This window comes from Emydura macquarii, unplaced genomic scaffold, assembly GCF_026122565.2.
Source record: "Emydura macquarii macquarii isolate MOO-44397 ecotype Brisbane River unplaced genomic scaffold, CSIRO-AGI_Emac_v2 contig_306, whole genome shotgun sequence".
Taxonomy (NCBI): domain Eukaryota; kingdom Metazoa; phylum Chordata; order Testudines; family Chelidae; genus Emydura; species Emydura macquarii.
In genome coordinates, this window is record NW_027130443.1 from 4,454,317 (window position 1) to 4,473,679 (window position 19,363).

Consider the following 19,363-nt stretch of genomic DNA (forward strand, 5'->3'; position numbering starts at 1 on the left):
ACTTAATGTGCCTTGTGATTCTTGGACCACGCTGATGCGGCTGGGGCACAGCGAGGCTGTCGCCTGGTGGAGGAGCTGCACAGAAGGGGCGCCAGTGGTGCGTGGTTAGCAGGAAACCCCGGGGTCGGCGCCAAGAAGAAATGAAGCCATTGGGCCAAATTCTCTCGGTGACACCTACGCGACCCCAGCGGGCTCCGAGAGGAAGGGGTGGCCACTGGATCCCAGCCTGGGAAGCAATTCGGGAAACAGGCTCCAATTCAACCAATCGTCGCCCGTTAGCTCTCAGCAGGTGTCTAAGTGCTGGGAAAGGGGCTCTGAGGTCTTGTCTGCCCTGCCAAACCAGAGAGGCGAGGTTGGCAGGATCCCCCTGCCCGGGGCCGGCCTCACCTCGCCCAGCTCACCTGGCGGCAAATCTGAAGTTCTGACCTCGGGGCAACTGGCACGTTAGTGACCCCGAGGGAAGAAATGAACCTTTCCAGCAGCGAAGACAAGCCCTGTGGCAGGAGAGACGTGTTCTCACCCTGGGCTACACCAGAGGCCAGGCTCGATGCGGCCGTGTAGAAACTCTCAGCACTGTGCAATCCATCTCGGCCTTTTGGCGGAGACAGTGCAGCACCAGTTCATTCCCTGGCAGGGGAAAAGGGCTCTGTGGGCCAAATTCTGCTCTCTAGCAACCTGGCAGCACCCATGAGAGCCGAATTCTGCCCAGAGATCTAAGCAGTCAGCTTCCACCTCGGCTCCCGCCCTCCTGTGACCTTGGATTAGTTTATAGGCTGAAAGCACAGGCCACATGCCTGCAGCCAGCGAATAACATCATCCTCACCAGCTAGATCTGCACTGGCGTCACTTTGGCAGCTGCCTCTGGGGTGGAACACGGAGCAGTGTAACAGCCACACAACAGTCTTGGACAGGAAGTGGCACAGCCCATGCTCACCGGGAGGCACAAGTGGGGTTTGCAGGGAAGCAGAAGGGAGCCTGGACACGGCACACTGCTGCTAATACTTCTCATTCCCAAATTTCCACAGGCCTCCGTCCATTAGCCTGATCCAAATGCAACAGCCTCCAGGAGCACCGTTCTCCGAGCTGCAGGCTGGGGCATTTGGCCAGGCCCGTGTCAGAGGGGAAAAGCCCCCGGCACTGGGGAGCTCCCAACATTTTCTGCTGAGCCACAGGACTCCTCATGTTGCCTCCCACCAAACTACTGCACAGCCTTGGCACTGCTCCGCTAACAGGCCCGGCAGCCCCACGCCACCAGGGCGCTACCGCTGCCAAGCTCAGGGCTGCTTAAAGTTGGCCCTGGAAGCCACCAAGCCAAAAACGTAGCTTAACTGTGTCCCTGCTGGATCTGTTCCCTGCAGGGCCCTGCTCTGCACCCGCTCCCTGGAACGCCAGCAGCACGGCTGGGGTTAAATAACACGTCCGCCCCACTCCCCACCGGAGCAGGCTCGCAAGCGAGAGGCTGGTGAGCAGGGCTCCGGCCAGGGCGGGCGGGTGGGCGGAAGGCATTCACCTAGGACTCAGGCGTGGAGGCAGGGAGAGGACTAGGAATGAGGAGGAGAGAAGCCCAGTTAAGACTGTTCTGCTCACCTGCGCTGGACGCTGGCTACAGCCTCGCAAAGGGGAAAACCTGCCCTGGATTTTTAGTGATGGACCAAGTGAAGCCGGCCCTGGGGCCACGCAGGAGGAGTTTTACATTGCTCCCCGTGCGTGTGTCCACAGGCAACCCCCTGCGTGCTCACATCTCTGCACGGGTGGCTCTGCTGGGGTGTGTGACCGGGTCCCCAGGCATGTCTCGGGGGGCAGATCTGGCACGGCGCGTGCCACTGCGTCTCCAGGCCTGTCCCCGGGCGTGCGGACCTCGCTGCACACACGTGTATCTGGGAGTCTGCGTGTGCCCAGGCAGGCACTCGCATACGCATGACCGGGCGTGCCGCAGGCTGTGTCTGGAGGAAGCAGGACCGAACCTGCCTCGCCCTTCCCACGCTGGGATGCAGAGGAGTCCTAGGAAAGGCCCGGCCCAGGCCCTGCTGGCCCCCGAGCCCGTGCTAACGCTGGTACCTACCCACTGGAGGAGGTGCTGGGGAGTGTCCTTCTCATGCCAGCACTCGAGGGGTTCAGGTCGTAGGCCAGATGACCTTGTAATTCACCCAAAGAGAAATTTGGGCCTGTGCCTGTCACCACCGGCGCTGTGGAGCACAACACAGAGAGACGCGCGTCAGAGGGGCAAGGGGGTCATCAGAACGGCCAGCCTGGGGCGGGCACAGGGCTCCCCTGGGTCTGTTTCAGGGGGAAAGCATTTGCTACCCGCTCGGAGGGAAAATTCATCCCTGCCGTTATGTCTCCCAAGGGGCTCGGTAACACAGCCATTGGCACGAGGCTGCCAGGCTGTGTCCGGACCTGTTCCCCAGGCCCAGCGCCGAAATCCACCTCGTCTGCTTCCCCTGGAGGGGCTGCGGGGGCGGAAGGGAAAGTTTCTGGCTCGGCTGGGCTCTGCCCCGCCCTGGAATGGCAGGTGTGTCAGCGCTCGGGAGAGTTCTGCCGTGACCGCCGCGCACAGGCGCCCCCCCCGGCCGGCGGCGTGGTACTCACTTCGGGAGACCTGGATGAGTTCTGTGACGCTGAACACCCCCGACGTGACGAAGCTTTCCTGGAAGTCTGTCGTATCTGCCACGGGGAGAGAGAGATTGAGAAGAGCCGGGAGACACGGCACCCGCTGACGCCAAAGACACCCCCAGCCGCCATTCCCTCCCTGCAGCCTCTGCCCCTGCCTTTCGCCTGCAACTTATCCCCTTGGATTGCACTTGCTCATCTGCCTATCACACGTGGCGCCTTGTCCGGCCCCGGGGACTGGCGTCGCGCGGTGGCGCGTCACGCCGACCTGCCGTGCTGCCTGAGAAGCGCACGCATGGCGCCGTTCGCAGGGCAGGCATCTCGGCGGCCAGGTTTCTGTGCGGGAGGCTGGTTGGCTTGCTAGTCCCTGTCTAGCTCCTGGGAGCTGAGGCAGGGGCCTGCCGGCGCTCTGGGGCGCCCCTCGGGCTACGCGAGAGCCCATGCACTCAGGTCTGCTGAGCCCGCCCGTTCCGGGCCCAGAGCAGCACGTCGCTGAGCGAACTGGCCAGCGCTTAGCCGAGTTAAAAACCGCCAGAGCCCAGGAGAGCGTTTGGACTGGGACAGGGGAGCCTTGTGTTCCTCTCTCCCTGATTCCCAGGCCAGCCTAGGGGCCTGGGCACAGGAAGCCATTGCTCTGCGGGAACCTAGCGCTCTCTTGCGCCCAGCTGACCATATGGTAGAGAGGGCACCACAGCTACTGGCTGCATCACTGCTGCTAGTCCCAGCAGAGAGGCCGGGACAGGCAGGGCCACGGTGACAGCGCTCCCCCCTGCCTCTGGCCGCCGGGCCTGCGGTACCCAGAGGGCACCACTTCCCGGAGCTGTCCAGTGCACTGGCGCCATGGCAATGAAGAGAGGCTGTAGCTGCCCCGGAGATGTTCCCGGGCTGCCTCCATGGCCAGCTTGGGGCAGTGGCTGGAGCAGCCAGTCCGGCAACCCGGAGTCTCCCCCACTGCATCCCTTAAAGCCGCAATCTGTAGTTTCACACAGCAGCTGCAGCCCCGTGGGAAGATCCAGACCCCCTTAGCTAATGGGTACCAAAGCAGCGCTGGCATCACCCAACCTGGCTCTGCCCCACCCTTTTCACCCCTTGAATGCTGCCCGCCCCTGCCGTCTGGGCTCTGCGTGGGGCTCGGAGTGCGCGAGGGATCCCCAGCCCAGGGCCCCAGGCGCTGGGCTTGGCTGTGAAATCTGATTTCCTATCTGCGTGACTCACGCTGGCTCCCGCCTATTGCACCTGTGTGTCAGGAATCCAGCTACTGCCGTACATGTCAGGCTGACCTGCCCTCATCTCACACACACCCGGTTCAAACCCAGCCGCACAGGGGCTGGGTCACGAGCGCTCAGGGCGGCTGGAACTTGGCTTGAAATTCTTGTCTAGAACGTTGCTTTATCAGAGATACAACAGGGCCAGCACAGGACTTGCCGGATTAGATCAGGGCCCATCTAGCCTGGTATCCTGGCTCTACAGTACACAGCACCAGGTGCAAGAAGCCCACAGTGACGGGATAACCTGCCCCGGGCACAGGGCCCTCCGGACCCCTGTGGTTAGAGGTCAGCTCATGCCCTAAAGCAGGAGGGTTTATTTCTCTTCCAAGCTCTTTTCTTTAAAATATTTACGCTGGATATTCTTGTTATCCACAGAAATGACTGAATGGAGCGGGCACAGGACAGCAGGGAGTCCTGGCTGGGCCTTAATTTACTGTATGACTCAAGTCACTTAACTTCTTCCTAGATTATACAGCCAGAAGGGCCCATTGTGATCATCTTGTCTGACCTCCTGCATAGCATAGGCCAGAGGACGTCCCTGAATTAATTCCCATGGAACAAGAGCAGATCTTGTAGGACAACATCCAGTCCTGATTTAAAGTGATGGAGATCCCCCTGCAACCCTTGGCAAATTGTTCCAACCGTGAATCACCCTCACTTAAAACATTGCGCCTTATTTTTCATCTGAGTTTGTCTAGCTTCAACTTCCAGCCATTGGATTTGCTTAGCTCTTGCTCTGCTGGACTGAGGAGCCTCTATCATTAAATATCTGCACCCCAGGCAGGTACTTCTCAAGTCATCTCTCAGCCTTCTCCTTGCTAAACAGAGGGAGTTCCTTGAGTCCATCACTACAAGCAGGGTTTCCAATCCATCAGCCATTCCTGTAGCTCTTCTCTGGCCCCTCGCCAATTATCCACATCCTTCTCAAACTGCGGGCACCAGAACTGAACACACACTTCCAGCAGCGGTCGCACCAGGGCCAAATCCAGGGGTGATAGAACCTCCCAGCTACTCGAGATTCCCCTGTTTATACAGCCAAGGACGGCAGTAACCCATCGCGAGTTCACCTGATTCTCCACCGTGACCCCAAAGTCCTGTTCAGAGTCACTGCTCCCCAGGAGGCCCCCGTCCCAGAAGGGTGGCCTGCGTTCTGTGTTCCTAGATGTGTTTGAAATGCAGCTGGGCTGGTTGTGCCCCGCTCACCAGGCAGATTCACCCGGCCGGTATCAGTGATCTGTCAGCCTCATTATTTACCAATCTTTGTGTCTGTTGCAATGATTTTATGTTCTTTTCAGGGTTGTTGATAAAAATATTAAATGCCCTAGGGCCAAGAACTGATCCCTGAGGTCACGTTGATGAAAATTCCCCATTTACAGTTACATTTTGAGACCTAGCATTTCCCCAGTGTGGCCCATGGTACGTGTGCCATGTTGCTCTTGCATTGTTCTAGTTTTTTAATCAAACTATCATGCAGTACCAGGCCAAAATGCCTTATTTCAACACTATTACCTTTGCCAAACAAACTTGGAATCTCTTCAAAGAAAGCAATCAGGTTAGGGAGACAAGACTGAAGCCTCAGTTTCCCCATCTTTGAAATGGGGCTAGCGACGCCGGGCTGTGTTTGTATTTGGGGACTGACAAGTGTTGTATCACAGCCAGCGCCTGCCGTTCTGAATATGGGAGTCGTACATGCATCAGGGCAGGCTGCCTGACTTCCGGCAGCAGTCACTTTTTTTAACAGCAAACCAGCAAAAAGGAAGGACGGTCGTGTGGTAAGGCTGCCGGACGGGGTCTCAGAAGAACACAGGTCTGACCCCAGCCTTGCCGCAGTTCCCCTGTGTGACCTTCGGCTCTCTGGGCCTCAGCTTCCTGTCTCTAAAACGGAGATTAAAACTCCTTTTGTCCGTCTAGACTGTAAACTCTTCATGGCATGGACTGAGTCAATTGTGTTTGTGCAGCACCCGGCACAACCGTCTCAGGCTGGCACGGAGCCCAGCAGGGCTGGCCACCAGGTGCCACTGTTCAATAATAACCGGTGGCTCAACGGTCCTGGAGATTTCCATCCCCCAATTTGCAGCTAAGCTCCTGCCTGCATGCCCCAGGGCTGGCACGCTGGCAAAGCTGAGTGGAGGGGCCTCCGGCACGTGGCGGATGACTCAGAAAACCGAAGCCAGCCCCGGGAGTGACTCAGTGGAAAGCAGCCGTGGGTGGGACGGGAAAGCCTTGCGCTCACAGCAAAATCAGGGAATGGGGCAAACTGCAAACTCGCCAGCATGGGATTCAGCCCCCGTTCTGGGCGCCCGATCCTGTCGCCCGTCTCCAGTCACCCTGCACCTGGAACTCTGCGGAGGCGGCCGGCAAGGAGCTCGAGAACGGCTGTTGTGTTGGGGAACTGGGCTGAGGCCCTGCCAAACTCATTCCACGTCCCACAGACAACTCCTGGCCAGCCAGGGCTGCATCTTCCCAGCTTGTTGCCCAGCCTGGTCCCCTTAGAGGGAGACTATACAGCATCTGCCTAGAGCCGCGAGAGCCACGAGGCCTATCTGGCGTGCGTATGTCATCCCACGCTGCAGCCTGGGTTTGCAGAGTCAGCACTTCCTCTGCAAGGAAGGGGCGAGCGCACGGGGCTGGGCGGCAGCAGCAGACGGGGTCAGTTTGGGTCTCAGCGTCACCAGAGGCTGAGAGCTGCTGGCAGAAGCCAGGGGTGGATGAGAAACCCCTGGCTCAGCAGTTTCCTCCGTGGCATTTTCCCATCTAGCAAAATCCAATCGCTTCCTCGTTTCCGTTCCACCTCGGCACCTGACCTTTCACCTCAGCCCTTCCGAGCCGAGGCTCTGGGGATGCCCTGGGCCAGCGGCAGCCAGGAATTTGGCCAGCCCAGGCTGGCCGGGAGCCCTCTCTCGCCCTTCCCTTCATCTTGCTGCTCTGTCAGCTGGATGCAACCGACCAAAATGTGCTTTTGTAGGTAAGGTGGGGAGCTGCTGCCTCCAAAACCGTGCAGCCTCGGGGACGGGGTCCAGGGCTCAAGACACCTGGGTTCTCTTCCTGGATCTACCGCTGACCTACTGCCGAGCATCTGAGACCGCCTTGCCCCCTTGGAGTGCGAGGCTGCCTCTCTAGGGGTCTGGGCAGCCCAGCCCAGTGGGGCCCTGATCATCCTTGGGCCCCCAGGGTGCTACTGTCCCACAAATAACAAATACCAGTGAAACTGCAGGGGCCAAATACGTGTAAACTGTGAAACCAGGGGTCTTGCTGTAGCCACCCCGCCCCGTGTGCTACTAACGGACGAACCCCTCAGCGCTACCTCATCTGAAGACCCCAACCCCCCCGGAGAGGGGCTTCCCTGGAGCGAAGGGTTAAACACTCCTGACCGAGGAGGACGAGGTTCTGCTCTCCTCTATTTGGGCTAACCTGAACCTCTCTCCAGCATCGCCCAGCGCAGCTGATCCTCCGGGCCCAGCCCCACCTCCCCGCAGTAACCGCCTGCGTTTGCAAATCATCGTGCTGAGTGAGCTCGGAGCCCGCTCTATGCCAAGGGCCGTTTGTTCTGACTCTGTGCCCGGGAGCTGGGCCTGGCTCCAGTCTGGGCACCCTCAGCAACTTCCTCATTTACTGTTGGCGAGAGGGAACTGGGTGCTCTTGAAGGGCACCAGCAGCTCGCAGGGGGAACCAGAAACATGGCCCCTCGGGAGCAGCTGGGCTTAGCCCTGCCGTGGGCTATCTGATCTCTGGGACAGCAGGCGCAGCACGGACCCCCTGAAGGAGCAGGTGTCTCTGTGCCACTGGCCGCTTCCATGCAAAACTCGGCTAAAACCTTACAGCTCCCACAGGTCCATATTGGACTCGGGCTCTCCGGCGCCCCCTGCAGCCGGAGTGAGAACCCGCCTGTGGCGCTGTATCGGCCCAGTGCTCTCCGGCGCCCCCTGCGGCCGGAGTGAGAACCCGCCTGTGGCGCTGTATCAGCCCAGTGCTCTCCGGCGCCCCCTGCGGCCGGAGTGAGGTTGTTCAGCCATTCCCCTTGTGAGAAGCACTGTGGCGACCGCTCTCTGTGCCCCACAGGACCCCACACGCCCACTCTGCCTGCTGGTGACTTGACAAGAGAGTCAGGCACAGCATGCGGGGTGCTGTTCGACCTGCCCAGGCCCAGCTCTGCCACTGCCCCACATCCCTGCTTTGCAGCCCTTCCACAGTTCTGGTCCTGGGTCCCCATCCCTCCCCCACCCTGCCAGCTCTGCAATGCCCCTAAATTCCCATCGCCCCCTGCTACTCCAGTCCAGGGCTCCCCGCAACAGCTCTGCTGCTGCCCCTCAGTCCCACCCCACGGCCCCTCTGCTATCCCAGCCCTGGGCCCCTTCTGCCTCCCCCAAAGCGTTCCAAATGGGGCAGGCCCCCAAGGATCCTGGGATGTAATAAATAACGGGGAGGAGGGGGGTTTCCTTTGTCCTTTGCCGTCAAGCTGCAGACGCTTCTCGTCCTCCAGCTTTTCCCTGCAGTCACGAGGGTGAGAGACTTCCCGTTGTTATTGCTTAAACACAAGCTGGGATTCTCCCATAATCCCCTGACCCCAGGAGCTGGGGCTTTAAGAACCTCCCCATCCCCGTTCTCAGGCCTCGCTGTGCAGAGATTTTCCACCAGGAGGCGCCAGGCTGTGAGAGCCCCAAATTCACGGCTCTTGTGGCCAGCTAGAGGCTTGGCTCCTGGGTTTGCAGAGGATGACCTGGGGGGGATTAACCTTTCTGCTCCCAGCCCAGCACCTGCCTGGATTCCTTCTCTGAACTGTAGGGGTTCCTGAGAGGGAGTTTTAAATGGCGCCTGCGTGCGAGATCCTCCCCTCATGCAAGCTGGCATGGGAGAGGGGTATTGGATGGAAAAGGGGGATGAATTTTCAGATCACACGAACTCTACAGACCCGCCCCCCCTCCCAGCTCAGCCCTGACTTACCCAATGTGATCGGTTTGCTGTCCTCCTGATCCGAGCCGATCCCTGTCCTCGGACTGCTGCTTTGCTCTGAATCTGAAAGGAAAAGCCAGGCGTGAGACTCTCAGCACAGCACCATCTCGCCGGCCCCTTCTCCCCTCCAGCCCCGTCTTCCTGACCCCGCACCTGGTACCTACGCAGCACCCCCTGCTGGCAGCGATCAGCCCACCGCCCCCAGCCCGTCTGCCTTGGCCACAGGATGCTCGCGTCCCACGCAGGGCAGAAGAGCCGAGGCGGGGCTGCCCCATGCGGAAAGGGGATGCTGTGCCGAGGCTGCTGGATGCACAGACTCTGCGTTTCTGCCTGTCTCCCAGCCTGATGCTAGCGCACAGGGTCACCCCGAATCCTGGCCTGGGCAAAGCAGCCACAGGAGGAGCTGGGGGCTGTACTAGCTTGGGGAGAGTTGGCATTCGGTCGAGCCTGCCCTAGGGGGCTCAAGAGCCCCCCAGTTAATTGCATCAGCACTTGGCGCTTCCAGTGCACGGTGCGTCCCAAAGGGCATATCAAAGAGTGCTGGAAACTGGTGTTTACCCGCCCTGCCACCCAGCCCCGCTTCTTAAATGCTCCCAGGCTGATGGTGACATAGCTACCAGCACCTCTGATTCACCGGTGTGGAAAGGGAGGCAGGGCGTGGGAGATGGCTTACCCAAGTTAGGGGTAGGGGCTCGGAGCGGCTGGGCTCCAGACTCACTCACGCTCTCCACCTTTGTCAGTGGCTGGACCCTGCCTTAGTGACCCCCTCTCATCCTCCTGGAAACTGGAAACTGACGCTAGCATTTCCTCACAGCTCTGTTTCCCCTAGTCTAGCATCCCTTTGATAGTGAAAGGAAAACCTTCTCCTGCTAATAAAATAGATAGAGTCACTGCAGCCACCTCTGGGGTGGAACTCAGCAGCCATGCAAAGGGTTCACACGCCGGCAGAGCCACAAAATGCAGCCCCCATTGGGCCGGAACACAGCAAGCATTGAATACTGGACAACAACCTGCCCCTGGCTCGCTCAAACAGTGCTGAAATGCAGCCCCCTCTGGGGCGGAACATGGCAGCCATTTAACATTGCACAGGAACGCCGTGCAAGAAGTGAGGTCAGGAAGTGGAGAAGAATGCTGCCTCCAAATGAAATTGTGGGACGGGATGGAAAGACAGACGGACAGACAGACGGACAGACAGCCCCCCTCCCCTCAGATCGTTAAGCAGTGACTAGTGACCAGGGAGAGGCAAGGCCCCGGTTCCCCTGGCAACAGACAAACACTAATGGCTGCTTTATGTAATGTCATTTGCTGCCGTAATGGCTCCTGCGTGGTCTGCGCTCGCTAAGCAGAACTCACTTTGCTGCCCCTCTCCGACGGTTAATGAGCTGCTGCACCCCCGGAGCCTCCTGCCCTCCCCGCTGCCTGCCTGCCGCTGCCCGCCCGCCGCCAGTAATGGAGGAAGCTCCCGACCTCAGAACCGATGGCGCCACGGAACAGCCCCAGGTTCCTCTGCTGCGGCTGCAGCCCCGGCACTGGGCGCCCCCGAGCGCTGGCACAAAGCACGGCCCAGCTGCTTGCCACGCGGGCTTTGCCAGCCTGCCCCGGCGCGGTCCCACAGCTTCACATGCTGGGGCAGTGGGTGCCCTGAGGGGCTCAGAGCACCCCCCAACCTGCCCTCACCAGCAAGCTAGCCACTGCCATGGGAGGGCCAGCGGTGGCCACCAGCCTCAGGGGTTTTAGGGGAGCCGTCCCGGAGCTCCCAGACCTTGTTCAAGGCAATGGGAACCGCTTGCTACGGTGGCACAGGGGCTGTGACGCTGGGCATGGAGGGCCACCCGCCACGTGGGGCGAGCCTGGCGCCAGGGGGTTTGCTCCCAGAGCATCTGAGTCCTGGCTGAGGGACCTGAGATGGGGCTGGCCAGGCCTGAGCAGGGCGTGAAGCCCAGATATGCTGGTGGGCAGAAGCGGGAGCAGCGGGGAAGGGAAATGGAGACACCCCAGGCCTGCCCTCGGTGCTCCTCTCCCCTCCTGCTTTCCCGGCTCTCTGCCCTGCTGCCTGGCTGAGGAATGCTGCCTGGGCATGTGGCCCTGCGCAGCTCTCCGCCGGGCGAGAAGGGCAGTAGCCAGGGCGTTGTTCAGGGCTGTAATGCGCTGAGCACCCTGCGTGCGCCAGACGCCACCACCCGCCTCCAAGACGGGCTTTGTTAAACACTAGGAGCGTGATGATGAACTGAACTCCTCCTCTGGGGCCCAGGCCTTCCTAGGGGCCTGTGACCCCAGACCTTTCTCCAGGGCCCTGTGACCCCAGACCTCTCCCTACGGCCCTGTGACCCCAGACCTTTCCCTAGGGGCATGTGACCCCCAGACCTTTACCTACGCAGGACAGCAGGATTTGGCCCTGTGCGGTGACATCTGGATGGAGCAGGGGCCAGATCCTGGCTTCAGTGACACTGGTGTAAATCCAGAGTAACTCCACTGAATTCCAGGGGGACACGGTGGATCAGCACCACTCACGCCCCAGCCAGCCCCTCCCAAAGGAAAGGCAGTTAAAAAACTTAGTTATAATGAAAGGATCACAGCCGGGATTACATCAGGAAGTGCTTGCTGCAATCTCCCCTCCCCTCCCCGCCTCATCAGACACACAAGCGGGCTGGGCAGCCTGCATCCAGCACTCCCTGTCCCTGCTCCATCTTATCTAAAAATAATCAGACTCCTCCAGCAGGCTTGCAGACGCTGAGCTCAGCACTCTTGGTTTCTTGAGCATCGTGGATTCGATTCAGAGGCTGTTTCCCTCCTGCCCCCGCCAATCGGACAGGCAGGCTCGGTCGTCCCCCTGGCATGCTGCAGGGATGGCCACAAACAAAGCAGAAGGGCTGGATCCGGCATTGCTAGGTGCAGGGGAACGGTACGTGCCGTGCTGGCAGGGCCGGGGGTTGGATTCAGGGGTGCAGAGCCAACGCTATCCCAAGGGCTGCAGGAGCAGTGCAGCCAGGCTGAGCTCTGGACCTTCATGCAAAAGGGCCTGTGGGGACTCCACCGCCCAGCATGCACCATGGACCCGAGGGGAAGGCCTCTCTGATGGTACTGATGGGCGCTTTCATCAGCGCTCCAGAAGGGTCCAGGGGTTAGAGACGTAACTGGGGTCTGTGAGACTAGGGTTCGAGGCTTAGCTGCTAGAACTGGGGGCGCCGCTGCACTCCTTGGCTTGAAGCGGTTTGCATCACACACAGGGTTTACCGTTTGGCTCACTGGCTCTCAGCACCCCCCACACACACGTTGTCTCACCACCCATGGTTCAAGTCCCTGCTCTGCCGCTGATCTCCTGTGCACCCTGTGGCCAATCACTTTGTCCCTCAGTTCCCCACCTGTACACGGGGATAACAGCCCTGTCCTGCCCCATGGGGGGGCTCAAATATGATAACGGGATGGATAAATACCTACGGCAGGTAAATGTACCCAAGCAGGGGCACCTGCTGGTGGGCAGCCAGGGTGTAACACCTCCATCGCAGTCTCTGTCTTCACGCCAGTCTCTCTCTAAGCTGGGGATGGAGGCTCAGCCCTGCTTTGCCTGCCAAGTCTGGCAGGATACTGGCTTCAAAGCCCTTCGGGTTTTAACGTCCTGGTGCCGTGGGAGCAGTAGGGCCCTGATCTGAATTCTGCAGTCCGCCGGCGTGTGTAGAGCCGCTTGGCTTAGGAGGTTTGGCCGCGCCGGGGCAGCGAGGAAGGTGGCTAGGTTATAACGTGACCTGGGAGAAGGGGCAGACTCGCTGACTCTCCCGCATGAGCTGCAGAGAGCAAGAAGAGCCAGCCGCCCCCCGTCCCGCTGTGGCCCTTGCAATAACTACAGGCCTGGCCAGCACCGTGCATCCCCAGGGCAGAGTCTTTGCTGCTGGTGGGGACTCAGCCCTGCCAGGGGCTGCCTTTACTCCCCGGGGAGCGGGGCCAACATGCAAAGTTGGGATCTGGGGATTTGGACCCAAGGTTTCACTTCAGTGACAGGACAAAGAGGCAGCCGGGACACTGGAGTTTGGCTCAGGCCCCTGCTCCGTGCTCCGTCAGCAAACCAGCTCCAAGTGCTCTGCGCTGGGGTCTGGCACCGCCTGGCCCGGCTCTGTGCAGACAGTCACTGGCTCCCACGCCGGAACCCAGGGGAGTTCTGGCATCCGCCATGCTCACTTCTGCAGCTCCCCGCTTCCCCTCTTTGCAGCTGCGCAGAGGCAGCCCCGTCCCAGGGAAGCCCCTGGCGGCCGTTTCTCCACCCACGCGTGGTGGGGCCCGAGAGCGGGCTGCATTAATCCCAGTCACGGGCTGGTTATATGTACACACGTCCTCAGCTCGGCATTAAATCTACACCCACCGCTCCCGTCCAGGAGACCCCAGCATAGGGCTGCAGCCTGGGAATTGCTGCCTGCTGGGTCTGGATATCCGGCAGGCAGGGAAAGGAGCCTTTGCCAAAGCTGCAGAAGAACCACCGCGTATTGCATGCATCTGGGGCTGGGTGGGATCTCAGGATGCATCGCCTGCACTCCATTCACGGGAGAGGGGGCAGTCTAGTGTTGGAGCAGAAGACAGGGAGCCAGGACTCCTGGGTTCTGCTGTTGTTCCCACCGCCAGGGCATGGTCTAGTAGTTAGAGCAGGAGACCGGGAGCCGAGACTCCAGAGGGCAACTGGTTTAACCTGGCCCAGCTCCAGGGGGCTCTGCCCCCTGGTTTCCATTGCCAGCCCTGGGGCTGTTTGGCCTAGTGCCAGGCATGTGCAGGTCAGGGCTCCAGGGTTCCACATCTGGGTCTGTTGCTGTTTCCCGCTGCAGTTCTGCATGAGCCACGTCCTGTGTCAGTGCCTCAGTTTCCCGCAGTGCAATGGGGTGATAATGCGCCCCTGGTTCCCGGGTTGGGAGCCTGGCAATGGATGCCTTTGCCGTGCTTTGGAGATGCCTGATGAAACGCATGTTCAGCAAAGAGCCCAGGTGATGCGGCCAGCGCACAGTCCTTGCTTAAGTGAAGAGTTAAGGCTGCTGGAGCCACTAATATAACAACAACAACAAAGAACTGGGGGGCAGAGGGTGCGGCCCGGCCGAGCCTCTGATCCAGGCTTGCTCTGCCCCACGGCCAGGGCCCAAGCATCATTTTTTCAGGCCCAGTATAAACTTGTAACAAGGGCCCCCTCCCACACACACACCCATGGGGGTTGCAGCCTGGGCCGTGCCCCCCAGGGCCTCCTGGCGCCAGTAACGTGTACCCTTCCCCCCGCCATGTGGGGGCCCTGCCCACGGTGCCATCCACAGGGATTTTGGACTACATAACATCCTCCACCAGCTGCTGAGCTCTTCCCCTGGAGTCTGGACCGTGCTTTCCAGCAACCCCTGTCGCTTGGCTCTGGGAGCTGGTGAGATGCCAGGCTGGCTTCAAAGCGGCTCCAAAACTCTCCTCCTCCCCCCCCCCCCCCACCACCCCTTTTTCTTTCCTCTCTCTCGCTTTCTCCATCCTTCTCCTCCTCCCACCTGTTTGGCCTTCGGCGTTTTTCTCTCACAGCTTTGGCTGATGCCGGGAAAAGGCTGAGGCCGCGCAAGCAACGCAGTCAAAACACAGCAGCCCGGCCTCGCCAACCTGCCCGACGGCTTCTCGCTCCCTCGCTTTCCCTTTCAGGCGCTTTCCCGAGACCTTTTACGGAAGCGCGGCTCCTGGAGCCGGGCCTGCTCTTTTTGGCCTGGGGAGGCAAGGAAAGCGGCCTTGGAATTTGCTTTTCTGGCCCAAAAGCCCGGCAAAGGGCACGGCCGTTGCTGCAACCTGTGGCACAGATTTTCGGTGGGCAGGGATGAAAAAAGAGAAAGAGAAAGCGGGCCCCCGGGGAAGGCTTTAACCGCAGTGCATCCTGCCGCCGAGGGCAGCCATTTTGTTCCGCACCCCTCCCCACTTTTCCACGTTACTCCCCCATGCTGGCCCGGCAGCCATTTTGTGCTCCCATTAGAGCCACAGTGCCTGGAGCAGTGGGAAAGGCCCCCCACCAGGGGCATCGCTCCCCCAGGGGCCCGCTCGTGGCTCCTGCCCGCAGAGAGTTAAGCTGTGTCCTGCCACGCGGGGGCTCTTCCTCACTCCCTGATTTTATCGTCACTCCTCAAATCCCGGCCAACACAAACAGAAAGCGAGCGAGGTTCAGAAGAAGGGTCCCGGAATAAAGCGTGTAAATGGGAGGGGGGGGGGGGAATATGAATGAGAAAGAATCTGGGGAAAGAAAACTCCTGTTCTCGTGGGTCTAATGCTTGGCTTTGCTTCCTCCCCACACGGCGTCTGACCCCTCCAAGCCCGCCGCCTCCCTTTTAGCTGGCAGCCATTTCAGAAGCACGAGGGAAGAGAAACCCAACACACACACACACACTCGTTCACGCGCCCTTCACACACACACACACACACACACAAAGTTTCCTCTTGGCAGCCATTTTAGGGAGCGTGAATTCCTCCGGCAGTCCAGGAAAAGGAGCCATGGCAGCCGCGTAGAGGGAGGGAGGGTCGGTGCCAGGGCCACGGGAGGGGAGAGCGGCTGGGAGGTGGTGGGGGGGGGGGGAACTTTCTTCACTCTTTTCCCTTTCCTTTTTCTGTAGAAACACGTCACTCTCCCGGGCAGGGAGGGAGGTGACAACGGGCCAGACAGCAAGTCCTGCCAGCACAGAAAGAGGAAAGGAAAGAAAAGGCTCCCTGCTAGCATCGGCTGGAGTAGAGAGAGAGCGAGGGAGAGGATCGCAGTGTTAACCCTCACACACACACACACGTACACACGTGCGCACACACGCTCCCCTGGGCAGAACACAGCCTCCTCCTTCCTCCCCTGTTTCAAGCCAAACTCTTGCAGCGTCTCTGGAAGTCGTTAGCGAGGGAGGCCTGCCACAGCCGGACGCCCCGGGGCTGGCGTTGTCCAGTGGGCAGCGCTAACGGCAGTGCAGATCAGGGATCCTAGCCCCAGGTCTGCGAAGGGAGCTCGTGTGGGTGGCACAAGGCAGGCAGGCCTGAGGGCCGGGCGCTGGGGTCCTGTTCTCAGCTCTGCCATGGTGTAACCATGAGGAGTCACGGCCTACTCTGTGCCTCAGTTTCCCCCTCTCTAAAATGAGGATAATACCTACATCACCGAAAGTCACGCTGGGGAGACAGCAGGGGCGGCGGGGGGGAGTTGGTGAAAAGGGCTTTGAGATCCTCAGGCGGAAAGAGCTGGGGGAAAGCAAAGCCGTCAGGCTGCCCTCGCGCTGTCTGCCCCCGTTGCTGCCCTTGACGTCAGCGGGAGCCACGACCGAGCATCCGGGCCGAGAGCGAAGGACAACGGCTGCCCAGCAGTGCCCCTCTGCATTAGACCCTGATGATCAGACTCAAGGGGCTCATCCAGGCTGGGGACGTGCGGTTCAACTCCCGCTGACCTGCAGCTCCTCTGACAGCCCCACTGCAGCCTCCCCACCGGCCGTTTCCTAGCGCCACAGCCCCGGAGACTCGCCACCAGGGAGCTGGCGCTCAGGGGAGGGAGAACGGCGCACGTCCCACCCCCTCGCTGTCAGCCCATGCGGCTCCAGCGTCTGCGGTCGCAGGGGGCAACCCTGTGGCTAGCGGGTTAGGCGTTGGCTTGGGAGCCTGAGCCGGGCCGTTCCGCCTGGGGGTGGGAGCTGAGGTGAGTCACGGCCCCATTTCTAAACGGCGGGTGAGGAGAGCTCAGGCTGGGGTTTTCAAAGCAGCCTAAGGGATTTAGGTGGCTCCATCGGGCCCCCCCCCAGTCTGAGGCTAACTACTGGACCGTCCTTCCCCTCCACGAGCCCTCTGGCAGTCAGCCGGCTCCAGCAATGCAAACCAGCCACGCTCCCAGTTTACCCAGCTTCGTGCTGCGGGAAAGAGCTGGAGCATCTGTCCCAGCATTTGCACAGTGCTATAGACACACCCATTGTAACTAATGCCACGTGAACAGAACTGCCCCGCCCCCCTAGCCCCATATTTACTCCACCAGGCCCCACAGCATTTAGAAAAGCCTCCCTTCAGAAGCTGCTCCAAAATGTGCCCATCTTTTTGCCCCACAACATCTGAGTTGCCTCAAATTTCCCAGCTGATGAGCCATTCCGGGGTCAGGATTCTCCTGAAAACATCCCTGCATCTGACAACACTCACATGGCATCGCAGGAAGACTTTCTCCACGGCGCCGGGCGGCCCGGGATGTGTTTCCACGCCTCCCACGGACGGCAGCTCAGCCCTGAGGAGCACAGGAAGTGCTCCGGCGCTCAGAAGAGCCGGTTCGGAGCAAGGCTCAACTTGTCAGAGCGTGTGGGCTTTGCTGTCAATAGCAAAATGCAAGGAGAAAAGAGCCGGCCACAGACGCAGAGGGACAGTGGCAGGCATGACACGTGACCCAGAGTCACAGAGATCAGAAGAGCGGGTCCAGGGCTCAGAACCCACCCCCCAGCTTTTCCAAAGAGTTCAGCAGCCATTGAGGCACCTGCCTAAGGGCAGATACTCAGCTGCTGGGAACTGCAACGGCTTGTTTCATGAATGGCAAACCCGTTCCCGGCTCTCTCATTAACAGATATCAGGCCAAATTGTGTCCTGATGGCATGTGAGTGCCCCTAGCCAGAGCTGTAACAGTGAACGGTGACGCCCAGCTGGGACGGGATATTGAACCTCGCACTTCAGGGCTTAAGCCAGTCTCCAGCAATCAGGATAAGCTCTAATGCAACGGTTCCCAACCTAGGGGGGTGGGATCCCTGGGGGGGGGGCAAAGATTACAGGGGGTCTGTGAGGCTTCACTACTATTGAGGTCATTTAGCCCCCCAAGCGCCGTGCCAGCCAGAGCGGAGGAGCAGCCCCCCTAACCCCGCACTGGCCAGGCGCCTGGCTGGAGAGCAGCAGCCCCACACTGGTGGGGGCCTGGAGCCAGGGCCTGCTTCCATTACCCTCAGTCTATGGGACCACACAGGGCGTGCGGTGGCGGCTGCGCCAGGGAAGGGTGATGTATTACTATTATGTAATTTAGTGTTGTTATTATTATCAGTATGTGTGTTTATGGCGGGTGAGGGTGGGGTAAAGGGGACGTGTTTGATCTAGTGTTAACTAGTGGGGCTTTCACTCAGAAAGGTTGGGAACCACTGCAGATTATCCCATCTGATATTGTCCACGGTCAGAGTCAGGACATCTGGCAAGACCAGCGTCGGGGCTGAAACGCCTGTGTTCCTGTGCAAAGCATCGCAGAAAGAATCACTTTCTTCCGACACTGAACAAGGAACTTTATTAGAAGATATGAAGGACTATCCCTGCTCTGTTCCTCTTCCCCTGCCTAGAATCCACCCCAGCCTGGCTTCCAGCGCCAGGTTTAAAGACACACCACACAGATCCTTCTGAGATCACAGGCTGGTTTGCGCAAGTGGCAGCGTGGGTTGAATGTTGCCATCTCTTCCTTAGCGAGGGCAGCTTTCCTACAGAGCTGTCCCTTGGTGTTCTACGTGGCACTGAGCGCATACATGAATTTCAGCACGGTCATTTTCTTTGTAGCTACTGTGCAAGAGGGGACAGATTCTCACCTCAGTTACACCAGTCACACCAGTCCAAAATGACTCCACTGATTTCATGGGTTTGCTCCAGATTTGCACCAGAGTAACTGAAATCAGAGTGTGGCCCTAGATGTGTCTGTGCTAAACATCTCGATGGTGGTTTCCCATCATTTGAATGCACCGGCTAGTCCGCATTCGACTGATGGAGCTGATGGATCTGACATGACAGATGTTCCATGTACTCATTACGGCTCTTTCATCTTTAACTGTCTGCAGTTTTGTTGCAGGGATGCTGCTTTCCAAGCCCCCCGCCCCGTGTTCTGGGCCATATGGATTTTAAATCTCTCATTCTGCGTTTCTCTTTGTTTTAGGGCCAGGTTAACCCGGTTCCCAGAGAAGAGGGACCAGCCCAGAACCTCTGGCCCAGATGGGACCCAGGTTGGTTCTTCAGGCTCAAAAAGCGTGGGACAGACGATCCTATTTGAATACAAATGTGGGGTGATGATCACTGCTCCCTCTGCACCTGCCGGGTGACTGGGAGTGACCAAGATGGCACCTGCAGAGGCCGGTGGCTGATGGGTAACTGGAACCTTGCTGGAAGCATCATTAGCGATGGATCCACGGGTTGGGGGCCAAGATTTTGGTTTGTCTTTGCAGACTCCCTCCCCCACTCCAAGTCGGGGCGCATCTGCTCTGGGGCTTGGTCTGGGCTCTGCTCTTTGCTTGTGTTGCTGAGCATTGGTCGGTCTGACAACGCCTGCTCGGAGCCCTCGAGGGACCCCAGCCCCCTTACTCTGCGTCTGTCCCGCTGGTGTCCGCGGAGTAACTCCGACGTGCCCCAGCACGTGAGGGAGCTGCCCTGGGGGAGGCCTGAGCCCTCTGGAAATCTGCGCCTCAGGCTGCTGTCAGGGGGGCCGCCAGCCCGGCTCCTGCTCGTTTGTTTTTGCTGCAGCATTACCATCTGTACGGCTGCTGCTACCTAATGGTAGCTTCCTCCGTCTCCAAGGAGCACAGGAGCCAGAGCACTGC

General features: G+C 59.7%; 1 protein-coding gene across 1 annotated transcript in view; it reads right to left on the reverse strand.

Annotated features, from left to right (window-relative positions):
• Positions 1-19,363, reverse strand: part of NFIC (nuclear factor I C) — a 140,216-nt gene that overhangs the window by 49,634 nt on the left and 71,219 nt on the right. Inside the window, exons 3-5 of the mRNA XM_067557435.1 lie at positions 8,820-8,891; positions 2,590-2,664; positions 2,063-2,186 (exon numbers count right to left, since the gene is read on the reverse strand). Of these exons, the coding sequence (XP_067413536.1) occupies positions 2,063-2,186; positions 2,590-2,664; positions 8,820-8,891 (271 nt within the window). The remainder of the gene's footprint in view (positions 1-2,062; positions 2,187-2,589; positions 2,665-8,819; positions 8,892-19,363) is intronic.